Here is a 26,371-nt window from a genome sequence, read left to right as displayed (position 1 = left end):
TCATTTCAATGCTTCAAAAAAAAAACCAAACCAACAAAAACCACATGAATTACCTGATTGGAAGTATTGATATTGAAGAGGAACATATCTTTCATATAAATCCTTGGCATATTGTCCAAAAGCATCCCATAAAGTGGCATATACAGGTTTGCAATTTGTGCTTGTTTGGCCTAAAAATAAACGATACAACATAATCCTCAAGAAACTAAGAAATACATAGCAGTGGCTAAGGAAGTTTCATGTATGTTTAGTTAGTCATGTACTGTGTGAACAAGCAGATGAAATAGAACAAACAGTTTCTTTACCGGCTCTGCGTATCGATCATCAAAGGAATGCTTGGCCATCAAGTTTTTCAGCACAGCCAAAGCCAAGTGCCTGATATCCTGGTCTTCTTGCAAGGCAAAGCCAACCTCCCTCAGCAGGACTCCAATTAGGAAATGCTTACGGCAAAACTCATTAGTCAGTGTGTACTCCGGAATGTCTTGGAACAGAATGGACAAGAATGTTTAAATTAATATTTAAGTTAATACATCCTCCCCCCACCCCTTCATTTGCCAAATGTTCAATCCATTGTTAAACCTCAATTTCCTGGTCTGCCTCATTCTGCTCCTTCAACTCTCAGAATGAACTAATCTAATATTGTTATCTCTTGAAGTCATGCAGCTTTTACTATTCAGTAATAAGAGATGATTTATACATGTTTCCACTTGAGAATCTCAACCGCTTGCTCATTAGACTATTAATTTCTTGGAGGCACAGAGTCCAAATTGTTGTTCTCATATCCTAAGCTAGAAGAGTTCTAAAACACAGAGGTCGAGAGCAATTCCACCTCTGAAAATGATAAATAACTTCAAAGATTTGCCACAGTGCAGTGGCAGTGGTGAAAGTAAAATTCTGCTCACTCATGCAGTCATACTGCTCATACCTGATGTTCGATATTCCTGTGCTGATTCTGAAGGTGTCACAGTGTCTTCATTTTTCATAAACATAAGAAAATGGGAAAAAAAATGCACTTTTTAATAATTTGTAATGAAAAATTACTTTTAACAAAATTTGACCCAAATTTGAACTAAACAGCTTCTACTGTTAAAAAGAGCCCTGAGCATCAAAACTGAACTCATTTTTTGATGCTGAAGACTGAGGTATAAAGAAGATGAGCCCATTGTTTGAACTGTACCAGTTGAAATCCTTTCCTAGTTCACCACCTCCCAAGGCTACTGCAGTAGCCTTGCTGATTTAGTAAATCTGTCATCACAAAAATTCCAGTTAAAAGTTCCAGTGAGAAAGCTTCCACCTCCCACCCCCTAACTGAGCTGCCAGAGGTGGAATTTATTTACAGGCATACTGAAATTAGGTTATTTTTATCACACTGTTTAAGTTCCACACCTGAAAAGCTGTTTGGGGCTTCTGAGCCTAATGCACAGGCACAGCTCTTGAGAGAGTTATTTATTATCTGCTCTTTGAACCTCCCAACAATTCAGTGTTGTACAGAAATCCTCCTGAGGGAGGCCTTACCAGGAATGTTTGAAGACCGTATGGGCAGGCACAGAGGGATAAAGTGCTCATGGTGACAGACTTCTTGGAGAAAGTCAAATTTGAACTGGTGTAAAGTCTGAAAATTACAAGAGGCAACAGTTCAGTTCACATTAAAACACAGAAAATGGTGAGACACAGGTCTACTCCCACTTATCTCTACATCAAACTTCACACTCACACCCAACAACAAAAACTTAGAGCTTGTTATGCCAAGCTGCACAAACAATAAACCTGTGGTTTTTATCTCTGTTATCAAAATAATTTGTCACAGACAAACAAGCTGTTTGGATTTGTAAACTTTGATTTTTCATTGAAGATATAGTGATAAACTTAAGCTTGATCCAAACCAAATATCCTTAAAGCTACACTGGGTCTTTTGATGACATAATAGAGCTTTGAATCATAGTGAAGTATCTTCTCCAGTCTACAGAAATTTTGAACCATCATAGTCATTATTACTTAAAAAAAAAAAAAAATCATAAAGTTTGAGCCACACAGGTCACACCTAGTGCTTACTGACAGTAGTAAAAACTTCCTCTGTTGATGCCAATGAGTTCCACCTCCAAGGGATTTGGGTAGTATATAGCTTTGCTGTTATTTCTTTAATATCTCCCTTCAAAGAAGCCATCCAGATAATTTTTGGAGCCTCACACCTACCTCAAGAATTTATAATTCCTTCTGTAATGATGTGACATTAAGATATAAAGATAATACACCATTTCCAGCAGCACAATTTTATTTCCATCATCTCATGTCATTGTCCTCAGTGGCCAAGCAGTCATTCTCAGTCATTCAGCAGCAGGGTTACTGTGCCCTAATGCTCAAAAGCACTTGTACAAGTCTTTTCATTTGCACTAAAATTGAATTGTAGCATTTCTGCTGCCATCATCAGGCTGGGATACCTAGAACATGCACTTTTCTGAGTCTATCAAGTAGGGGATGGCAGGGAATTTTCCCCTAAAATTTTTTATTGCACTTTAGCACCTCTTCAGGAATACAGCATGTTAGCTGGACATGCTAATGGCAAATAAAGAAGTGAAACATCTGAAATGTGCTTCCCAAGAGGAACTGTGACATTTTCAGGGAACACAGCAATGAACTGATTTCTAATGAGGTATTTCAACTTTTGAATAAATGCTTCTCAAAACAATATTTAAATGTCAAAATACGGAATACCATAAGGGATATCTCTGCAGAACAGAAATTATGTTGCTTCATCCAGAATTGCAATAAATTCAAATTGCACTGCTATAGACTGATACACCCACAAGATATTCAGGCAACAACATACACTGTTAAATTTCTGAAAAGACAGGTCAGACTGCAGTATGTTTTTCTTTGATACATAAGTAATCTCAGTTAAAGAGGCAAAAAACACACAAAAAGAAATCTTGCAGCACATTTAGAAGACTGACTCTTGCTTAGGATAGGACTGAAATATAAATGATGCAAGGCCTCTCTCTCCTTGAGGTCAGAAATCTCTGACTTTATTTTGTGACTATTGTTTCTGCCACAAATCCTGCTCCAGCTGCACATCTGCCACAACTCCACAGTGAACCTGCTCCCACACACGCTGGCAGATGGATCTGGAGGGATGCTGGCACTGTCCACACACTCACTGCCAAGAAGGTGCTAAGTGCTGCTCTGCACACTGATCCATCTCAGGCTTTTCCACTGACCATCAATGGGCTTTTTAAATTAAACATCTGTTTCTCTGGTTGAATGTATTTAGGGAAGTTTGAAATGTGGAAGCAGTTTTCAGATTGCATAATATTATTTACAGAATTACAGACTTCAGGCTATGACATTAATAACTGAGAGACCACTCAACAGCTGTTCCAGAGACTAAGTGAAAAACCTGAGTTCAGAATGAAGGTGGTTTTAGTAAAAAGCAAAGCAGACCTGGAGTAATCTCATTCTTTAGCTACAAATGCACATATTACTAGTAAAGAATTATAAAAAGTTAATGGACAAAAGCTTTGTGAGCTTTTTGGGGAAAGATGAATCATTCAAAGTTTATATCTTGACTACATTGTGTTACTATATATATATATATACACACTCAAACTCTGGCATAGAAGAGAAAAAGCTGTGACTAATCCTGGTGGATGAAGAGCAAAGGAGTCATGCTGAAAAATTCAGGGACCTCTCGCTGTTTTAAATTAATTGTTCAAAATTTATCAGTGACTACTGCAGGTATTACAGAAGAAATTCAGGCTGCAGGGAATTTTCCTCATAGCCAGCACAGATTAATTTGGAGCAGATTTGGCTTCTTGCATCATCAATGAGGTAAGAGCATGGCATTCACACAAAGTAAAGATGTTACAGTCTCACTTGAGTTTACACAATGATAACTTTTTCATATGCTCTTACTTTATTCTCCTCAAAGAAAATTACTGCCAACTTCTGAAGATACTTACAGACAAGTGTACCTTCAAAGAATTAAAGCTTAAATTCAGTCTTTTGGATTCTTTGGTCTGAGCAGTGCAGAGTCTGGTCTTGCAGGTCTCACTGAGTAGTTGTTTGAACATGGCTATTTACTCCCAGAGAAGGGGACACATGGATTAAACCCAGGAGGATTCAATTTATATTTACTCTAAATATTTTCATTGACTTGCATTCTAAGCCTGGTGAAATCATGGATTCATAAAGAGTTTCAATATAAAAATATACTCTGCTAGTCAATCACTTTAGACTAAACAGACACAGACAAATAAATCAGAGCCATACCTTGTTATCTCCAGTTCCAAACATACTTATATAGTTGTTGACCATCCTGAACACAAATCCACGATCCATAAATGTAAAACAGCGCTAAGAAAGGGGGAAAATGAATTAGTGTTTTATAGGAAAAAATCCAATACATGGCCTCAGTTACCTGGCTGATCACTTTGTGTCACCTGTACACTGGAATCGTGCACAGATGAGGTAAGTCTTAGGCAGGTCAAGGAACATCAGGAACCTGGTGCTCTCCTTTGGTTTTTATATTTATTTTCAGTAATAAAGAATTAATCTGTGTCTGCAGCCTAAAGTAACCAGTGACTCCTGCAGTGGCTCCTGCATGGCAGCACTGCATCCATCACTGGAGGTGGCAGGTGGTGGGAGCTGAGCTGAGCATCTCCCTCAGTGACAGGGCAGGGATGGTGGGGAGTCAGTCCAGCCACAGTGCTGTGTGTGAGCTGTGTTCTCTCTCTGGGACACCACTGCTTCCTGACTGGTGGGGCTAAATTGACAGCAGGTATAAAGGCTTTGAGGGACTTGGTTCTGCAGTCACTGACATGTTTTCCTTGCAGGGTCAACCCACAGGGTAGAGAATGCAATCTTGAATTCCCTTCTCTGCAGCTCCAGAGCTCTGCAAAACCAGCAAAGCCTTCTGCTACACACATTCAAACCAAATGCTTTACCTATATGAATATAATGTAGGAATCTGCAAAACTTGAAAACTTCGACTCTTGAAGAGCATAGACAGAAATGAATTACAATTGCTTTAGAGCAGATTTAAATGAAGCTTTTGCATCCTCAAAGACCAAAGGCCATAGAAAACTGAATAATCAGTCACCACAGAACTTGGAAATTGAGCCATCATTCACTCAGAATTGGTTTTACTCCCCTTTGACTAGACTAGACTAGTCTGGAGTAAGTATTAAATATGGGGAAATAAGTTCACGTGCTGTAATGACAGAACATCTCACCTTGAGAAATTTGGCAGTGCTGCAGTTTGCATTCTTGGTCTCCTCAAGAGCATCTTTGTACTTCCAAACAACATGGTCTGCCAAAACCATCACAAGTGTGTCCAGCTCAGTTTGAAATGATTCTGGAAACCTCTGAGTTCGAGAAACCTAAGCAGAGAACAGATCATCAACTTAAGAGTGCAGGATGTTGCACATCAAACATTCAGGCCAAGAATAAAGTCAGTAAACCACAGGCTATTCAACTTAGAATAAAAATATTCCTAGAGTTTTATGGATCCATTCTAAGTACAAACTCCAAACAGAAGAACCTGGTCCATAGGAAAGAGAAATATATCCTTAACCTATCCTCAATCTATCTTTGTACAATCAAGAACAGATTGGAGCCTAGCAGGTAATATAATGTTTTCATAGGTCAACCAAATATTTTATCAAGTACCACAGGATTTATTTTATTGGCCAGTCAAGCAGTAAAGTTCAAGTATATACAAGTGTATTTGCCAGGACTCTGCAATTTATATTTTTCCTAAGAGATTTTGCATATAAACTTACCTTTGTTTTGTTTGTATCAACCAAGTGCTGTGCCATTGATTTTAAGATGACTGCAAAGAAGAACCAGGAATGCTGTTCAAAAGGAAAAGAGTGAATTAATAATGATTACCTGATAAGCACGTTATGATGCATTACCATCCCTTATAGATGGATTGCCTCAGTAATGCACAGTGTTAAATACTATGTGACAAATTTAAAAATCTAAGTGCCATGGATTTGAGTACCACTGGATCATGTCCTTGAGAGAGGTGAAGCCATCTCAGGCATTTTCTCACTCTGGCTTTTTGCAATAAGGAGCTTCCAAGCACCACTCCACAAACTCCCCATTCCTACTGAATGGTTTGCTTGCAGGGAACTGGCAGAAAGGTGTGATGCAGAGAACTGCAGAGAATAACTTGCCTTGTGAGTTCCAACAGATGGGTAATTTGGCACAGAATAAGATGTACTTGAGCAGAGTGGCTCTTCAAATACCATTTGAAATACTGAATAAGTACAATACAGATTGATATCTCTGGATATATGTGAAACAAATACACTCCAAAAGCTTACACATTGAAAAAAAACCCCAAACCACCCCACAACAAACTCAATCACAAGCACTTTTTTATAGCCCAGGATTTCTGCAGGTTTTCTGCTTTTTTCAGACTATTTATTTTGCTAATAGCTCAATAAGGAAAATCAGAACTGATTCATTTTAAACAGGAGAACACATTTTTGCCTCTGGGAATTCCTGAGCTGGACTGGGTAGCTCTTGCACCATAACCAGAGGCTCAGAGAGAGACCTAACAGATGTATAAATTTCAAACAGATCAGTATTTTCCCTGCATCTTCCAAGTCAAAAATTAAAACAGAGTATCCTAAAACTAATTGCCCACATCATACTGTGTAAGAACTAGGTCTCAGGTTCTGACTGAGCTGTAATAGATAGGAGGAATTTTATTATGCAAACCACAGCATATTGGGATACATTGTATGCTGAGAACCTGCAGCAGCTCTGCTAAGTCTGACTCTTGAATCACTGCAGGATGTGATTTGCACAAAGTCACACAGGGAAAATGAAGAGGAGAAAGAGATAAGTGAGTTTCAGGCAGAAAGCCAATAGGAAAACTACAAATGTGCTAATTCAAGCTATCATTCACCTTTAAAACCTGTTTCACAGTTACTTGTTCATTTGACTTCAGCAGACCAGTCACATTCTTGGATAGCTCCTCATGGACAGTTCTTTCATCAAATGATTTGGTCCTGAACACATACTGAGGAAGAGAGAAAAAAGGAAAACTTTCAAAATATGCATTAAAATAAATACAAAATGCCTCAGCAGGAGATGATAAATTATTTGTGTACCACTAGCAGCTGACAAACTTTGCTGTCAGAAGATCTTTACTGAACAATTCATTCATGTAAAGTTTAATTTCCCTGGCAGCAATGGCACAACACTGCTCCTCTACAAAACCTCAGTTTTAAACACAGCTTTCTGTTGATTTCAGCTTAATGTGAATTAAGAGGAAATTCTGCTTAAAATCAGCACTGATTTACTTTTCAATAGGTGATAGGATTCTGACACCTCCAAACTGCCTTTCAAGCCATTTCAGCTGGGAAAAAAAAAAAACAAAAACCTGCAAAGGAAGTGTGGAGGGTTTTCACCCACTTAGTCCAGGTGACCTTTCACTCAGAGCTGGTCACAACTCTTCATCCTGAAAGGTGTAGAGCAGCACTGCAGCTCTCTCATGGGCAAAACAATACCCCTTGTAGAAACTGAGCCCTCAAGGGAGGAATTTACCTACCAAGATGCTAGGAACTCATAAAACTACCATGAGTATTCAATAATTGAAGCTAATAATTTGGTACCACTCTACCTTCCCTAAAGCAACAGCTCTGATAGGGCATCAGATGGGATAAAAAACTCTTTTCAATATAAGCAGGTTGGCAAAATAAACATCTCTTGAAAACAAGTGATTAATATTCAGCTTTGTTTCTACAGCAGATGCCATAAGCCTCTCCCTGTGCAGTTTGGCACTTCTGGGTCCAGTTATTTAAGTCAGTGTAATCTCACATTATTGCTGCATTGTGAGTCACAATTCTCAACTTACTTATTCCCAAAACAGCATTTGTAAAGTAGGTATTTGTTTCCTTACAGATGGAAAACAAAGAGATTACCAGTTATTGGGTTTTGACTGCTGCTGGAAATGAGAAAACAGGCTAAATGGATTTATGGTGTGACTTAATGATCACCTGTAGTTTCAAGGATTATTAGCTGGTCATGCAGGAGATATCTACTGCAGTTTTGAAAAGTTATTGAGTAGAAGAGGTTTTAATGCCCGTTTAATTAACTACATTTAAATGTTACATTGGTTATTTATTTTGGAGCCTGAAGAGCTCTGCAGGACCTCAGCAGAATTTTTCTGTGCTTAAATTGGGGTACCTGAGACAAACTGAACTATTCAGAGGTTGAGGTGCATGACCTGTAGACACATGCTTCATAAAGTAGGAAAGGAAATCCACGCCATGTGAATATCAATCAACAGTTGTCAACACTGAAACTAAAATGTTTTCCCATTTAGCAGCCTAATCTCTATCATGTTTTCATATTTTTACCCATGAACATACTAAAGTCTCCAGTTTATCAGGACTGTATTTGTTTTCACTTTATTCCTAAAGTGAAACACTTCCCTCCATGCTTATGTCACAAATAATACTCATCACCCACAAATGAAATGCATTTTCTAACAGCTACTTGTTGCACAGTGAAGCAAGATGTCATCACAGACAGCACTCCACACAACTCTTTGCCTCTCATAGTTTCTTTCCATGACTGTGAGGATCTCTCATTGCTATTATGATCTCCATTAGTTCTGTCACCACTGATCAGAGGAAGACAAGCAAAACAATGGCAATATTTCCTTCAGCTCCTTGAATACCCTTCAATTCTCCTCTACTCTGCTCTATGAAATGCATAGATAAGTCAGCAAATATAACACTCCAAGCTATTAAAAATTTCTCACTACTGATTCATCAAGCGTGACTAGAACAAAATTTACCATCCCTCTTCATGGCAATTAAAAGAGGGAAAACAACAAAGGCCAGGGAAGGGAATAATAAGTGTAGCACCCTTAATGGGGTTTGCTTGTCTATGGATTTTTCTGTCCATGCCAGTAGATGCAGTTAATTTGTGCTTCTGCTTATAAACTCTGCTTCATAAAACTCTCAGCTTATAAAGGTGTTACCCAAGTGCATTGATGATGAGATAGTTGCTGGCCAACAGCATTGTACATACTCATTTAATGAATGTCCAACTGATAAAGATGACAAGGAGACCAACTTTAAAGAGGCCACTCCTTTGGTTTTTTAAGTAATACTACAGATTTCCCTGAAGCAAACTCCATACACAGTACCTACCCATATATATTCTAGTCTTCAAAACAATAATGGATTAAAAAAGGCAGAAGAAACAGGGAAAATACATAGAATGAGAATTTCACAGACGAGGAAAGAATTTATGTACAACAGTACATGCAAAAACAAGGGATCTTGAGACTAAAATAATTATTTTATAATCAAAAGTTTAGTTACAAAGCTATAGCTTCCTAAGAGACATGAAGCCATCTGGCAGACATGAAGAGCACCCAGAAGTACCTCACTGACAAAAATTGCTACTTGTGGATGCTTTTCAAGGGATTGAAAGGAAAAGGATTCTAAGGGATCACCTTAGAAGGGCAACCTGTACCTGTATAACATAGATGGACAGAAATTTTACAGTGATAAATCTCATCACAGTCAAGAGGAGTGCTGCAGACTGCAAGCAGCATCAAATGTCTCTCACTGACATCTATCTAGTGGAAGTTTCATGATCTTTCATGTTATCACCCCTTCCCTTCTCTCAAATCCTGCATAGTGGGAAATTCTCTGCCTAGCATCATTTCACAAAGACTGACCCTACACTCCTAAAAGCTCAGTGGTAATACATCTGCACCAGGTTTTGGTTCTAAAATATGAGTTCTAGTTATTAGCTGGATGCACTGCAGCTTCTCCCTCCTGTGGTTGCTCAACTTGGTGTTCTATGGCAAAAAAAAAAAAAAAAAAAAAAAAAAGCTGCAGCAGCAGAGACCTGAGCAGCTGCTTGTCCTCAATAGAAGAGTTTTAAAGTTTCTTAACCAGAATCTCTCAGTGGCAGAAAGTTATGATGCTAATGCAGAAAAAGCTACAAACAAGTACAACTAAGAGTAAACAGGAAAAAACCCCACAAAACCACCAAGCCCAACCCATTTCTCCCCAAACCATTAACATTCCAACACTGGCCATACCGTCACATAAGAATTGATGCAGTTATCTAGTTGTTCTTCGTGGCACTTGGCAACAATGTTGGTAAGAACTCTGCAAGATAAAAGAACAACAAAAACTGAGCTATTTTGTGTCATATGGCAGAGAAAGTCTACCTGATAGCCACACTGTCCTGTTTCTGTAAGCTCTGTAAAACAGTGCATGAGGGATGTGATCCAAATGATGATTAACATGTGCAAAATCTGTCCACTGGGAAAAGCCAGTCATTTCTTGGGCTTTCCAGCACTGCAAGGAGAGGCTGGACACATGGAGAGACCACAGACAAGCTTGAGGATCAGCAACAGGGAAGAAAATTGCCTGGACCACACCAGCACTCACACTCAAAACCTGAGCTCCAACAAACAGTAGGAAACAAAATTTAACTATGTGAAACTGAGAACTGCAGTAGAGTTTTCTCTTCAATTCATACATGGACCATCTTTGAGATCCTCCTGTTCCAGAAAACAAAAATCTAGGCAAGAAGTCTTCAATTTGACCATATCCTTTCCTTTTGATTATTGAGTTCGTTTTTTTCAGGATACTTAATGTAGTAAAGACTGTCCAATTTTAGAATCTTATTTTTATGTGAAAGAATTTAGGAATAGGCGTAGTAACAGTATGACTAAAATAGATTAATAATACACTTGACAGACACATACAAGTACTCCCTTTGACTAACTTGGTGATTTGAGTGTCTTCTGGCAATTCTTATTATTGGATCCAAAAGCTTTCTAAGTCCCTTAAGTATTTTTAACATATCTCATATATTGCTGTTAGTAGGAGAAGTAAAACTTGTAGCAAAACACAAAAGCCATGACAGAATTAACTGTGCCCATTCTGATCTTTTAACCTTCATTCTGATTTGAAACAGAAATGAGTTCTGGCAAAAACGTGACAGGGAAATGATGACACAACTGGGCCTCCAGACAAGTAAATAACCATGAGTATAAAAGGAATAATGTTTTCTCCCCAACACATGAGCCAATCCATGCTCTCATTCTGTTGTTGCTTTTAGTAAGTTCAACACAAGCTGCTTCAAGCTATTCAGAACAAAACACAGTGTCTATATGTAGGACACGTCAATGAACGACAGACACAGCAAACATGCATATTCCCACTGGCAGCTCTGCCAGCACAAAAGACAAGACACCACATATGCTAGAAAAACACTGAGAATCCCTCTTTTTTTCCCCTTTCAATTTTTTTTGGGCCAGGTGTGTGTATAGCCAAAATTTGAAGCAGGGAAGAAAAATAACATCCTTCCGTTTTTCCATCTAATCATTAAAACTGTATTTTAAACAGCTGCTTCTTCTACAGCATTTTTCTAGTCAGTTAACTGATGCTGAAATTCTACCCTGGGACAGAATTCATCATCTTCTCTGGACTTAACATCAGTTGATTTGCTGGCCACAAAGGTGTCCCCAGCAAAGGTCTGCTGGCCTCTTCCCCTTTAAAACCAGTGTGCAGTGATGAAATCACACTTGTGAGGAAAGGATCTTTTAATCCTCATACCCAGCTGTGGCAAAACTGGAACTTTGCCCTGAAAATGCTATGATCCTTTGATAAAGCATATTGAAGCTTAGCTTTCCAAGGCTAAGATGGGGAACTCTGCTTCCCTGTTTCTTTAAGTTTCCCTAACTAATTGTTCTTCAAGAACTAATTCTGAAGCACAATCTCTGGAATCAAAGAAAGAATACTGACAGCAGATCAGTCTAACAGGGCTGCAGAGGACAGCTGTAATTTTTTCCTACCAGCAGTATTGTAGTTCCCATGTTTAGCTACTGGAGGAAGTACAACAAAAACACCACTATGGCCACAAGCAAATACAACACAACTTTCTGCCCTCCTGCAGAGACCAATAATAATAATCTCTCCAGTTTTTTTTTTTTTTCTTGCTGCCCTGATTAACAGCATCAATAAAGACAATTTGATTATGTGAGGGGTGAGAGACTCAGCAAATCATTGCAGTTGTTTGCCTGCTTTCTGGAAAATGCTTCTATAGCTTTTCAGTTATTGCTGATATATTCTAATTAAAAAATGCCCTAAATGGTGTGACCTGGTTGTTTGACTCTACACTGGATGCAGCAAGCTGCTGAGCTCTTCCTGTGCTGAACACCATGTCAAACCAAACACAAACCAAGGTAGAAACTCAGCTTTGTCAGGAAGCTCTTGGCTGCTCAGGAATGAGACCTTCCCCTAGGATTGTCTCAGGGCACAGAGACATGTCCACCACAGTCAGTGATTTCCAGCCACCATGATACCAAAATTTCCATGTGTTATTTGCAGAGCCCAGTGCTAAGGGGAAGCAGCATTCTCACCTATTGAAGCCTAAATGTCATAGAGCAGCTATAACTACACCAACATCTGCATCTGAGGGAATTCTGTACCTGGTCACAGCTGTTGTAACTTCATCATCATTGTTTTGCACCAAAACCCAGAAGAGCTGGTTCAGGACTACAGGAAGAAAATTCATAATCACATGGATCTTCTCAATCCTCAACAAATTCTGTAAGGGAGGTAAGAAAGAAAGTCAGAGACTTTTGATATAAGCAATGAAAGCAGACAGGTGCCATGCAGTGCAGCCACTGGTGTAACAGCAGAGGGAAAACAGGTCAGCTAAGTAGAGAACTGGTTCCCCATGAAGCTTGTTTTAAATATTACACAACTTAAATATTGTCCAAATTTCAGGATTCCAGTATTCTGTGCTAAACTGACTTAAGGGCAAAAAAAAAAAAAAAAAAATTGGTATTAACAACCTGACATTTTATCTTCTCCAACCAAGAAATGTATTGAGTTTTTAATAAAAAATTAACAAACTCCTTTGAATTTTCCCTAGATTTTTGTTTCAGGTATTTCCAAATCATTACAGAACTTCTAACAAAGGTACTAGCAATTTATAAATAAAAGCAAATACATTGGAGAAGATTACTTAGTCTGTAATTATATTGCATAGTTGATTCCTTGTTGCATATAATGTTGTCTCTGTTTTCTAATAAATCCACTGGAATATTTTTAAAATGTGAACTACAAACAGCAGATAAAGAATGGTGCAATTCTGATGGTTTAGTCAACCAGCTTACTGTCAAGAAAGCTGTAAAGCTTTTATGGATTCCTAAACTTTGCCCATTATGCTCAATGGCTTTCCAAAAATTATTTAGGATTTCATTCTGTAGAGGTACAACCTTCTAAACAACACTGATGCTTTGACTTGTGAATACACACCTTAATAATTTCTTTAAATCAAGACAGCATTTGAAAACAAAGCCACTCTTCAGATCTGCAGGTAGACCTGCATCTACAAACAAAAGTAGTGGCCATCCTTATGGATTTGTCCAGAGAACTACCATGATTTATTGGAACCTATTCTTTCATTCTTAAAGAAAAATCTCTTCCCAAGCAGCCTGTACCTGATTAAGGTATACACTCATACAGGAAAAGCACCTACATGGTGGAAACATCTAAACCCCAAACACCTGCTGGATTTTACAGAGTGCTAAAAGGAAATATAATAAATGTCATATTTATGATGGTTCAATCAGTTCAGAGATGGAACAGAGTCACATCTGCCTTCAGTTTTCATGCTTATCTGTCTGTTAACATTCCACAAGCACGGTGCACTGGAAGAACTCTGGATTTCAACACTCATGAACAAGTAAAGAATTAGAGCCTTACATTTACCTGCTGCTCCTCTCATTTACTTGTCATACTCCTCCCTTCTCACAGGTTTTGACCTCTACTGAATACAGGCACATTTAATGCAGCTCTTGCTTTGTCTTTGCAGATGTTCTTTCTGATTTCAAAAAACTTGACAGGCAACAAGCACCCTTGATTTATAAACACAGCAAATTCCCTGAGTAGCCCTCTGAATAGCACCCAGGTTTTTAGAGGAGGTAAGGACAGAAGTTTTTAAGGCAAGAGAGGATTATCAGGAACACTGCAGCTCCCTTCCCAGACATTACTGGAGCAACATTCCCTCATCCCCTAAGGGATCTGAGCTGGGTCAGCAGAGCTGCTGGGGCAGATGCAGCCCTGCTCTAGATGAGAGGGGATGGGAGGCAGCAGTGACAGCAGGGCATCTGTCACATCAAGTCCATCTGACTGGAGCTGTCACAGACCCTCTGCCTCCTGGTAAACCTGTGCCATGGTTAGAACTCTGCAGTAGGGGATCAACTGAGAGAAAACCCTAAATACAGCTGTATAGTACAATTTGCATTGCAGGCTACTTTACCTTACAAGAATTGATAAATTTTGAGGTAGGAGGCTGAGACAAATCCTTTTCCCTTTCCTGGCACTGATGGAAAAAGTTATTCAGGTATGGATCCTAAAAATAGGAAACATTCACATTAATGTATACTGTAGATGATTATATTTTAGTGCCAGAAATTGGTTACAGCAATCACCCATGACACCCATGAACACACTTGGTCTCCACCATGTTACACTGGAGTCACAGAAAGAAAATCAATTTATTGAGTCCAAACCATGGGCCAGCACAGCTTGCTAAATTCCAGGTGCTTTGACCAATTCTTTTTCACTGCTGTGAGTGATTAACTTTTTCCTCACAACCTAAGGGATTTCAAAGGCCAGATTTTTTATTTTCTTCCTGGTATTTATATTTTTTTTTTTCTGTTTAAACTGATATTCCACAATTTTTCTATTGGTATAATCTTAAATAATTTTTATTTTTCCTTGAATTGTGCAAGTCTGTATTCCATCATTGGCATTGTGCCTTTCTGCACCGAAATAAACTTTAAATGTTATAGAAAGAAATTAATGCAAGATTTTAAAACCCCTTTCAGACATCCCCTGACTTTTTTTTTGTGTAAGCAGGTCACAGAGCTAAGAGGAATGTTGGCTTACCTGAGTATTTACTGTCGATACAACGAAAGTAGAGACTCTGAAAAGTGGTTTCCCACTGTCTACCCATTTTATATCACTGCCAATCTGCTGTTAAAACAAAAACAACAATATTTTTCCACCTATTTTCTACTTAATCAAGTTTGCATCAAATTTTCAGTGCACAGCTTTGCGCATGGGTGTGCATGAACTGCACTGGCTGCTGTGGTTTCACAAGCACCATCACTGCAATACAAACCCACTGTGCAGCTCAAGACCAATGCTGCCATTCAAGGGACCAGATCCTGCCCCACCCTGTCCTCATGACAATAGCAAAACAAACACAAGGAGGCAGAAATAATCCAAGCTGGGCTGGATCAGCAGGAAAATATGATATCACAACACAAAACTAGAGCATGAATCATGACTGTGGATCACATCAGCTGGAGAATGAATGTCATATGGCCTGAGTTTGTGAAGAGTTCTTTTTGACCATTCTGATTCACATTTTGAGGAGTTATAACACAGTAGAATATATAAAACACACTTTTCCCCCCATGTACAGCTGTGAATCAGCAATGTAGGACGTTCAGATAGGTGCTGCATACATTAGTTCCTATATCCAGTGATATCCAAATGAATATTCTAAACCAGAAACCTTATTTACCATTTACTCTCCCCAGCAAATGCAAATGGCAGTCTGACCTCATGAAAACCACCTGCCAATGAATGTTCTGTGCCACTGGAGTGGCATGGGGGTGTGAATGAATACCTTGGTGCTGGCTGGCTCCTGGAGGCTCAGGTAGTTGGGGGGAAGGCTGCTGGCCACTGGCACGTGGTGCTCCTGGGAAGCCAACTGGGCCTCTTTCAACAAAGGGAGCCAGGCAAACCCCACTGTGCACAAGAACAATAGATGAGTCTCTTTGGAAAAACAAGCTTGTAAAGTTTACAGGAAAACAATAACATCCAGCCAAAACCTTTGCAATCCTTATTTGAATGTACATAATGTATATTTATAATTGAAAATAATTCTACTACAGGTACCTGGTGTCTCCAGAGCCTCTTTCTTTTTGGCATTAGCTTTTGCATTTATATCACAGGTGACATGATAAAATGAAAACAGAATGTGGTGTTTCTTATGGAGTTGAGTGGGAAGTTCAATTTTCACCTGAAATGTAAAATGTTACACCTCATTTTAGTTTAAAAATCAATTAAACCAGGCATCAGAGATGGGCTAAATGAGTGACATCTCTACACAGATATCTAAGTACAGCCAGCCTTTATTGGGTAATGTTTGCTCCACGATTAGAAATACTGTCTTAAGGAAATTGTTTATGATGATCATCCATCACTTTTACTTAAAACAGCTTTTATCCACTTTGTCTTGTGGAGGAGTATTTTCATTAATGATGAAAGAACATAAGATGAAAGAAGACAGAACTAAAGAGTGGTGGACTCTGCTTAGAAGTGATCACCTGCACTTTAGCAGCCCTAAATAGCCAGCCCTGTGCTCATATATTCAGGATGACCAAACTAAAACTAAAATGATTTTTCAATTACTGCTTCATCATCATTTCATGGCAAAGACCAAATAATAAAGGCTGACATGAAAAGAAACTTCTATTTAAAATTTCTGATGAGTCTTAAACCCCATATCATGCCATCCATGAAATCCTACACACTGGTTTTCAGGTATTATTAACCTATTGGGATAAAAATACAAACTAATGAGAACACGTTACCTAAGAACTAATAAAAATGACCCTTTGCTCCTGTGAGCTGTGATGAAATTTATCCAAGCTAATCCTATGCTAAAGTAAGGGTTAGAAATCGTTGGCAAATGCTTCCAGTATTAAATCAGCTTAAGGGTAAGAACCTAATACCAAAACCACAAATATAAAATGGGCACCCAGAGACAGAGATTAAGACAATTTTCTTAACATCCCACATTCTTTTAAATTCTGCACCTGCTTTCCTAGGGACATTTAGGACAGGTGCACACCTCTTCCATCCCAACTGGCTGTTCATATCTGAGCTCAGCTCCTCAAACAAGTTCAGGTTGAAAGTAATCATCCCAAACCAAGTGGCTCATTAGCATCACACCAAGGACACTTTCAGACATGTTAAACCTCCCCAAAAAAAATCTCTGAAAATGTAATGCTTTAAGTTTCACCTCAGTTCCTAAACAGGAATCTTAAAATTGATACTTCATATGTAGTTGTACATTATCTGCTGATCTTGCCTCAGCAATTTTATCAAAGTAAATTTTTACTGAAAAGGGAAATTTTATTGACTAGGAGAACTGTTTGGAAAATGCAGACTGTAAACTATGTGCTATTTGCCAGTCTCATCATTACACATAAAGCAGTAGTGAAAAATTCAGAACAGACACCTGACATTCACAAGCCATCAAACACACCAGACACTGATGGGGTGAAATTAAGTTCACCTGCAGGAAGCCTGGGGAATCAGCACTTGGTGAAACAAAGATGCACATGTGAGTAACATTTGGCAAAGGCCACCATGTGAATTACTCTATATCTGCATCCTCAAAGGCACCACAGCTAAAGGACTTGCTGCAGCCACCACACATCACTGTACATTCTGTTCAAACCACTGGATCAACAAAAATGCCCCAATGCAGATCTTATATGTCAGAGAGGGATTTGTTCTGACACTTGGCTCCACACTTCATCATAATGTTTACTGTTTCCATTAAATTCAGAGATGCAGCTGGACCCTTAATGTAATCCAGACGTGCATTTTACAGAGCTGGACTGTTCCTAATTAATTCTGCAGCATCTTAACTGTACTCAGAACATCTTACAAAAGGAACAATCCACTGAGTTGATTTAAGAAGAGAAAACAAAACGTGAGCCTGCATGGCAATCTACATAGTGCAGCCCTTCCAGATACACAAGCAATGGCAACAGAAACATTCTGTACAGATATTTTTTTGTCTCATTGGCAAACATGTGGGATTGGCAGACATTTAATGAAAGAAAAAAGCAGACTGACCTCATCATAGAAATCAGGATTCTGGGAATGATGCAGCACAGCAGTGTAGGCTGAGGTTGTAAACAAGGGTCCACCTGGCTTCCCATAAATACACTGATAAAAGTAACATGTTTTCATTACATTGGGAAATTCTGCTGAAGATACTAGTATTGGTATATCTAATATGTATGCACATTTAAAACAATTATCATGAAAGATTGATCATTACTTTATCAAATATTAAAATAAATGTTTTAAGTGCTCAAACCTGGATTTTTTTATACACACTTCCAGTAAAGTCCATTGATTCTGTGAAAATTACCCTATGCTCAATTAAGCAATGCAGACTGCTTAGACTTCTTCCTCGGTCTTACCAATTTGAGAGTTTTCTTCAAAAAGCTTTACAAAATCTATTTTACTTTTATGCAGTTCAATACACAATACAGTGCTTTTATTGACTTTCAAATGTCAAAACAGCTATCCCTGTTAACAGTCTCTTTTCTGGCAGGGTCCTGTCTGGGTTTTCTTGCTTACTGAGTAATGGCATTTTTATTTATTGCTGGGAAAACTAGACCACAACTGGACTATGCAACAGCCCCTAGGCAATAGCAGTTAAGAATTAAGTCTCAGGTTCTTCTAGTTTTGTGCCTCACTCTTCAATAAAGTTTCCTGAGCTCAATGAGAAATACTGGATAAGGGATAAATTCTAGAAAAGGCAAGCTGCACTGTAAAAAATGGTTCAGTTTTCTAATATTATCTCCTTTCCCCTCCACCAGTCAGAACTCTGGCACTGTAAAATGGAAACCACTCTGACCAGCTGGGATCTAACAGAACCACAGTGCAAAATTACAGGGATGTATGACAACATCCACTCCTGAATTGTTCTGGTTCAGTATCACCCTTATTCCTGGATTATATAAGTAATGTCCTCAGAAACAGCACCCTCTGAATAAACTCCCCTTGCAGCTCACCTTGAGTGGCTTTGCTCCTTCTTCATCAGAGCTTTTGAACTCAATGCACACTGTTATATTCCGTGCCTGGAGAGACAGGAGAATATTAAAGCTGAGATCAGAAATGGGGAACCCAAAAAACTCAGGTAAACTACAGAGCTGGAATGAAGCCTTTTCAGAATCCAAGAGAAACACACAAATGGTCTATCAATATTTATAAATGTCTGTAAGTCTCAGTGATATCACTAGAAATAAAATTTCCAAGAAAAATGCAAAATGCAAGCCAGGCCTCAAAATGACTGTTTAGAAACGGACTATTAAGTGACCAGAACTTAACTATATCTTGTTCTTAGTTTTCAACCACCATGAAAACCAACTGGTACCAGGTTTCATTTAAGAACTACAAATTTTATCTAAATTAATGTTATCTGCACATGTTATGTCATTCATATGAAGGTCTTCTGAAAATTGTGAAGAAGGTACTACCACATTATCTCTCTTTGAATCACTGTTAAAACTTAAAATTAACCCATAAATTCATTAAAATTGTACCAGTGATTTATGATTTCAAAAGATGAAAAAGATGAAGAGCCAGCTCAATGACATCACCATTTTCCTCTCCTGTGTAAGTTCTCCTGGGTTCCTAAAAAGAGCTCATGCAGGCCACTAATGCCCCATCTTGGCCTGAATCAGTCACATACTGTACCTTGTTGAAGTGTTTTTGGCTGTCATACTTGAGGTGTTTTGGATAGATGTATATTTGGTTCTTGTACACCCTGTAAGGTCGAGAATATTTTGTTGATTCCTGCACAAACTCCTCAACTTCCACTGTAGGCTGATGCTCCTTTACATTATGGAATGGCTTGATTGGAATAAAGGATGAAGTTACACAGTCTTCAAAAGAAAAGAAAAGGGACCCATCACATATTGTGTTTGTTTTTACTGTTGTACTTCGGAGAATAAATAATATTGAGATGGAATATACAAAATCCTGCCTTAACTTCTAAAAAATGACTAATGCTGAGACATCTTAAATTTACACATTACATCAGAACAGTGGCAGTTAATCATCCTTAAATGATTTCTCTCACTTGAATTAAACTGGACAGCACTGGTAACCTCTTTTGAGACCCACAGTACTTGGTGACATTTGGTGGTGTAACAGCCCCATTGGTATATGGACAATTTCTACAGAATAGACTGAGTGATGCTGCTTCTAATCAATTTTACAGCTCATTTAAGTTTTTCTATTACTTAATAACATAATAAATAAAATGAAGAAATGAACAGTGCAGCACTAGATCAAATATATGATGCAATTGGGATAAGTGAAATCAGATCAAGAAACAGAAGATGAAAATAAACCCTCTGTCACTGAGACTGGGAGAGATTAAAACTGGACAGAGAACAGAGAATACTTTCTCTTCCTACACCGTTAAAGCAGTGAGGCATTTAACTTCCTGGGGAACTCAAGCTGAGAGGGGCCATCAACTTAAGATGTCCAGAGCAAAGAAAACTATTTCTGGGAAAAGCCATTGGACAGACCCTGCCTACAAAATCATTCCTCAAACCATAGAATAATCCCCAGGAAAAGTCTACTGATACCTTGTGAGGAAGCTGAAAGAAGCTTGTGATCCCCCACATACACCATGCCAAATTTTACTTCCTTCTAAGCTAGTACAAGAAGAAATTGCCATTTTCAGAAAAATGCAGGTGCTGTGCAGCCCAGGCAGGCAGGGGAGGAGTGGCTCTAGGCCAGCTGCAGCAGTGTGGTTTCTTTCTCCTCTTTCACAGACACTGAAAACTGGCCAGGTACAGGATGAAACAGAGGGTGCAATTCCATGACAGCAACTCAAAACTGCTCCCCTACACACGTTTTCCTACACAATGGACTCGTCGAGGTGCAAGTATGGATGGAAAGCCTACAACAATGTGCTATTTAATTAGAATAATTAATTTTAAAGTGGAATCATACTTGGATGTTCCAAAGGAACACAATCAACTGCAATGTCCAAACATCCAGGTATAGTCTGTATTTTGCTAATCTTCTCTGCTCTGCAATGAGATAAATGAAAACATTTTAGAAAATTAGAACAACAGAGGTCATAACATCACAGGAATTAATTGAAAATGAAAAACAGAGCCTTATTTAAGATACATTAAACACATTTGACATATACCCATTGGCTATTGAACGCTAATCAAATGTAACACAGAAAATAAAATATTATTTGGTTTGTGGTTTCTATTTTTTTTTCATTAGTCTCACTCCTGTCTTCTCTTTGTGAGCAGCATTATTTTGTAGAAAAGGAAGGAAGTGATGAAGCAAAGTTTATGAGAATTAACTTATCTACTTTTACTTCATAAAATCTGAATGAAATATTCCCTAAAAGGAATTCAATGAGCTTTGGGATGAGAGGAGTTCACAGCATTGTGGCTTCTGTAAGTGACATGCTGAAAACTGACCAAGACATATTCCTTGTGCCCAAGCAGCTTGAGCAGTGCCCAAACCATGATACTAAATCTCTTTTGTCTAGGAGATGTTTTAGGGACACAAACACAGCAGTGGTGACATTAATGAAGCCAGCAGAGTGTCCTGATCAGTAACAGTAAGGTGGCACAAGGGCCTAATCTAAGCCCATACCTGATATTTAATCTTTCTATGATCTCTTTTTATATAAATGGAACAGAAGTTTTTTAGATTAATTAATTTTCAGGCCCATTTAGAGTAGAAGAGACAAGGAGAAATACATGGTCCAATTCAATATACTTTTCCAGTATAAACACAGACCCTGCTCTGGTTTAACCTGATTTATACCTGTATGGAAACTACCCAGCCAAACCTCTGTTCAGAAATTTACAGGCTGTAAAACACTTGGAGGAGGTTTTCACTTTCGATGTCCCTTCTTGAGTTTACCATGGAGACTCAAACAAACAACAGCAAGGAGTTGGGAAACCCACAAAGAATGATTTTGTATCTCTGTCAGTTTCTATTTTTATCCCCTGAGATAATGCTGGGTACTCCACCTGCATCTCCCCTGATAAAAGCTGATTTAAGCAATCACTATTTTTAGTTATAATAACCTTTATTTTAATGTGCCAAATGATGTTTCCATTTTCCTGGAAAGTCCAACCTCAAGCACTCTTTGGCAGGTAATAACCTAATGTGAAAAACACCAATGTAATATAATTTAATGCAGCCACTTTGGCACACTGTGTTAAATGAAGAAAAAAAACCTAGCTACAATTATTCTGCACAGCTTTATAAAGCTTCAAAGCAAATTAGAAACTTTTCCTTACCTTCTGTATTCTGCTATTAGTTTAATCAAATCTTCCATGGAAATCTTATTACTTTCTTGCCTGAATAAGGGTGAGAATCGGGAGTCTCTGTCAACATTTCCCTGATTATCTTTAAACACTGGCCTATAAAGAAAGAAAAATGACATATTTATAAACACTCATCCATACATATGTATGCACATCTATATATTTGAGCATTTGAAATTGTCATGCAATCTTTTAACAAGTTTGTGATATGAATTCTTACACAAATTCTGTGCCTCTGCAGATTTTCACCCAATAGAGCCCTGCCAAGCTTTATGCTTGCAAGACAAAGACAATTTCAGTTTATTCCATGTACATCCCAGTTTTGCAAAGACCTCAGACCTGGTTTGAGCAAGTCTCTCACCCACCACAGCCATCACTCCTCACTTCAACAAAGAGACTGATTCCTTATTTCAAGGAATCAATTTGAAGAATTCAATGCATCAGTAGGTAGTTTAATCCATGGGTAATTTCATCCTAGAAGTTATTATCCAAGGAAAATCACTATAATTTTAAATAATGGAAATCATAGCTAGCTGTCAAATTTCAACTACCACCTCTTACCACATAAAGGAACATACAGTTTTACAGAAACAGGTTAGAGACCTCAATGAATGTTCCTGTGCATTAAATCTGTCCTGTGCCCTCCAGAAGCATGACACCAACTCACTGTGGCTTAGCATTCCTTCACAAAACAAGTTTGTGGAACACCAACCAAATTTTTGATGAACCAGATACAAAGTACCCAATGAACTGGAAAAGAAGGATAACCATCTATAACTGAGACCAATAAATATCAGCTGTTGTGTGCACAGGAAAACATTTCCAGACATTTCCATTCCTGCCCATTGACACTTGCAGGATTTAATTAAGACACTGCAGTGCCCTTTGTATATCCTCAAGGGTCACATAGGCTGGCTGGACAGGATAATGTAACAGCTATCCAAATTAATGAACCTTGGATTCAACTGTAGCATGAAAAAACATTGCTTAACAAAAGTAAAATGTTCTTGACACTAAGTGCTGTTCTGTGAATCATTTGGCCAATCTTGCTTCCTTAATTTACTTCTCTATTCCATTGCCAGTGAGAAGAAGAATTGATGCCAGGACAAATTGTTGCCAGATGCAAAATAATGGAGGAAACCTTTAAAAGAGGATCCCAAGAATAATTATAAATGCACCATATCTTAACTTAATGAACATCCTATCCTTAATGAAGCATCCCTATCTCATTTATTTGCAACTGTTGAGAATGATCAACTCTCTTCCATCAGATTTTTACCTCCAGCTGTTGGAGGGAATAAGGTCCACACCAACACACCATGTCAAAAAGCTTACTAGGGAGAAACCAGACCTCATTTCTGGCAGCCACCACTTACTCTATAAATCCTATTAAACTGCTGTCAGAAAAAAGAAAAAGGAAAGAAAAAAGATTTAATAATTATTACAGTATTGGTGACATTATAATATTTCTTGGACTCGGCACTGCTTCCTCCTCCAGACTAACAGAGAGGACCAAAACATTGGGCGAGTGATTTCCTCTGTGCCACTGGGCTCTGCAATGTGATGCTGAGCAAAACCAGGCTCTGCTGGGAACTAGTAACTGATTCCAGAGCAGGCTCTGACACTGAGCAAACCCCTGCTCAGTGCAGCAGGGCATAGGGGCACTCACCAAGGAGGGCTGTGGGGGCAAGTGAAAAAGGAAATGAAGCTGGAAGTAGCTCACTCTGGGTCACTGGTATTGAGTACTGCTCTCCAGGAGACTCATGATTCTCAAGGTATCCTCAAACCCAAAATTTTCCATGACTGTCCACTCTTCCTCTCTGGTTTGGAGTCAGAAGGGCTTTACAAAGTCATCCTGCCTACAACCACTGGTCCAGAGCATCAGTGCTCCCTGGCAATCACATGCTCTGCCTCTAGGACTGGTTCAGCAGTGTATCCCTACCTAAATAATGTACTCAAAACAAAATTAAAGGCATGAAACCACTACCAAACAGGGATGCTTTTTTATCTCTCCAGCTTACACAAAGTATTCCATTTATACAAAGTTCTTACAACCACACGAGTAATTTACATGTCCATTGAAAACAAGATAAAGCTTCTTTAAAAGGTATGTTTTATGTAGTGGTCAAATTGTGTCTCCATTCCCCAGGTTCACTAAAGCTGAAGAACTGCCAGAGCAGCTAGTACTGAATGTGTTACAGGTGCAGTTAAGTAACTGCAATCCCATGTTTTGCTATATTCTTGAAGGTGGAACAAGAGTGCTCCTTGTCACAGGAACATACTGAAGGCAATTGAGAATGACAACTGTCACAGCAAAAAAAGGAAGTGCTTAAAAAACTTCCACAGTTCAGGAGTTCAGTATTTGTCTATCTGATGTAATGATTAACACCTTAGTGCTGGGTACCTATTCAGTACCTATTTACAGAGATATTTTAATAATTTCACCAAACTAAATGCCTGAAGAGATTACAAAAGTAGTCATTTAGGGAAAAGCAAGTAAATAGATTACACTTAAAAAACTGAAACATCATCTCAGTACTTAAGTGTTTATATTACATGATTCTGCTCTTCTGACATTGTTAGCTGATTGTCCACAATCCTAAAATCTCATCAAGCACAGAAAACCTCTGCATTGTTCATCATTTAAATTTGGAAAAGGTTACTTTTGAATTAGTGGTTCATGATCTGTGGGCAAACTGCTGACATCCAGGGTTAGACATTCAGTGGAAGATGTGCAGCTCCTGGAAATCAGTGCAGCCTCACTGCTTCCAGCTCCCTCAACCTATGGCAGCTGAACCAAATCAGCAGCTGCACAAGTGCTGAAGGATTCAAACATAGCTTTAAAGCACGATGTTTATGGGGGTGGAGAAGGTTTGAAGGAGTAAGAGTGTAAAAACTAATCTCTGCGAATGAAGTTCCCCCCCACATCTACAATATGTAGCTGAGGCAGATATTTGCAAACTTTGGCAGTTGGGGCAGGAAAATGAGACTCTGGCACATTGTAATTCTAACACATCCCCTAATTATACCTGCCAGAGCACACAGATACCAGATTTCCCAGCAGGAACTCGGGGAAGAACCCTGAGTCATGCTTTTGAGCAATGCTAACAAACTGGTGCCACAGGAGCTAATTAAGAGTTTCAGTCACATGTGCAATACTCAACTGTCAAGGGTTTGGCTTGCTGAATGCATACGTAAAAATCGCACTGTGACCATCTGTAACTGCTTTAAGCAGGGAAAATTTCCACACAAAAACAGGAGTGTGCCTCATGCCAGAATGAACTAACTGGAAAACACATTTCCAAACCCAGGGTTTTGCTGTTGCTCATGGCCAAACCATTTCTTTCCCCCTGTAGTGCGATAGCCTCATGTGGAAACTTCTATTTTCAAGCTGTGAAAACAGAAATAGATTTTATACTTTGCTTTTACCAAAGTCAGACCTGAGCAGTGTTAATACACAAGCAGATGAGTGTGGAATTTGAATTTTCTCAATTCACCCTAGCTTGACAGGTATTTAGGGGGCTCTCTGCCTCACAGGGATGGCAGTAAAACCTCACTTGTGTCTGTGAAGATTTTCCCCAGGCAGAGCAAGCCCAGAGCTGCAGGCAAAGGTCTGGGCTGAGGCACACACTGTGGGATGCACTTGGGCAGCACAGCTGGGGCACACACAGCCCAGCAGCTGAGAGCCAGAGGAGAGTGGCACAGCCCAAATCCTGCTCCTGCCCCCTCCTCGTCATGAGGAAACAAGGGATTGACACTTGGGAGTACACTTCTTTCAAAATGAAATTAAAACTTTCCTGTATTTTATTTCTGGCAGGATTTGCTGAAGCTATGGAAGAATGTTCTAGCCTTCTTGATACCCATGAGTGCCTGGCCAAACCCTGAACTAGTTGAAATTATCATGTCACCTAAAGATAGCAAGGGCTGAGTTGCAGAATGTGTCACTGATGGTATTGCCACAGAGCACAGGCAGGCAGAGTCAATAAGCTTCAGGTCAGCCTAGTGCCAAGGCTGCACCTCCTGCCATTGCACAATCTGTTACATGGTTAAATGTCTTTACCAACCCATCAATATGATTCTGACGAATGGTCCTCTGGCTACATAGAAGTAGCAAATATTTATGAGTATCCTTGAGCTTGTGATGACAGATCAAAACACATTATCTGC

The 26,371-nt window shown here is 38.9% G+C and overlaps 1 protein-coding gene across 4 annotated transcripts in view; it reads right to left on the bottom strand.

The window, feature by feature from the left end:
- DOCK10 (dedicator of cytokinesis 10) overlaps positions 1–26,371 on the bottom strand; it is a 142,931-nt gene that overhangs the window by 26,977 nt on the left and 89,583 nt on the right. For all 4 annotated transcript variants that reach the window (XM_079315255.1, XM_079315254.1, XM_079315257.1 and 1 more), the window contains exons 15-33: positions 22,178–22,300; positions 20,853–20,932; positions 19,584–19,771; positions 18,899–18,964; positions 17,949–18,041; positions 15,975–16,098; positions 15,703–15,824; positions 14,955–15,041; positions 14,323–14,415; positions 12,482–12,600; positions 10,079–10,148; positions 6,917–7,030; positions 5,778–5,849; positions 5,229–5,375; positions 4,267–4,350; positions 1,516–1,612; positions 926–970; positions 306–481; positions 54–170 (exon numbers count right to left, since the gene is read on the bottom strand). In XM_079315255.1, coding sequence (XP_079171381.1) covers positions 54–170; positions 306–481; positions 926–970; positions 1,516–1,612; positions 4,267–4,350; positions 5,229–5,375; positions 5,778–5,849; positions 6,917–7,030; positions 10,079–10,148; positions 12,482–12,600; positions 14,323–14,415; positions 14,955–15,041; positions 15,703–15,824; positions 15,975–16,098; positions 17,949–18,041; positions 18,899–18,964; positions 19,584–19,771; positions 20,853–20,932; positions 22,178–22,300 — 2,017 coding nt within the window. The remainder of the gene's footprint in view (positions 1–53; positions 171–305; positions 482–925; positions 971–1,515; positions 1,613–4,266; positions 4,351–5,228; positions 5,376–5,777; positions 5,850–6,916; positions 7,031–10,078; positions 10,149–12,481; positions 12,601–14,322; positions 14,416–14,954; positions 15,042–15,702; positions 15,825–15,974; positions 16,099–17,948; positions 18,042–18,898; positions 18,965–19,583; positions 19,772–20,852; positions 20,933–22,177; positions 22,301–26,371) is intronic.

Source organism: Erithacus rubecula, assembly GCF_903797595.1.
Source record: "Erithacus rubecula genome assembly, chromosome: 11".
Taxonomy (NCBI): domain Eukaryota; kingdom Metazoa; phylum Chordata; class Aves; order Passeriformes; family Muscicapidae; genus Erithacus; species Erithacus rubecula.
The sequence above is the reverse complement of the archived record's forward strand: the minus strand, read 5'-3'. Positions and strand labels throughout refer to the sequence as shown.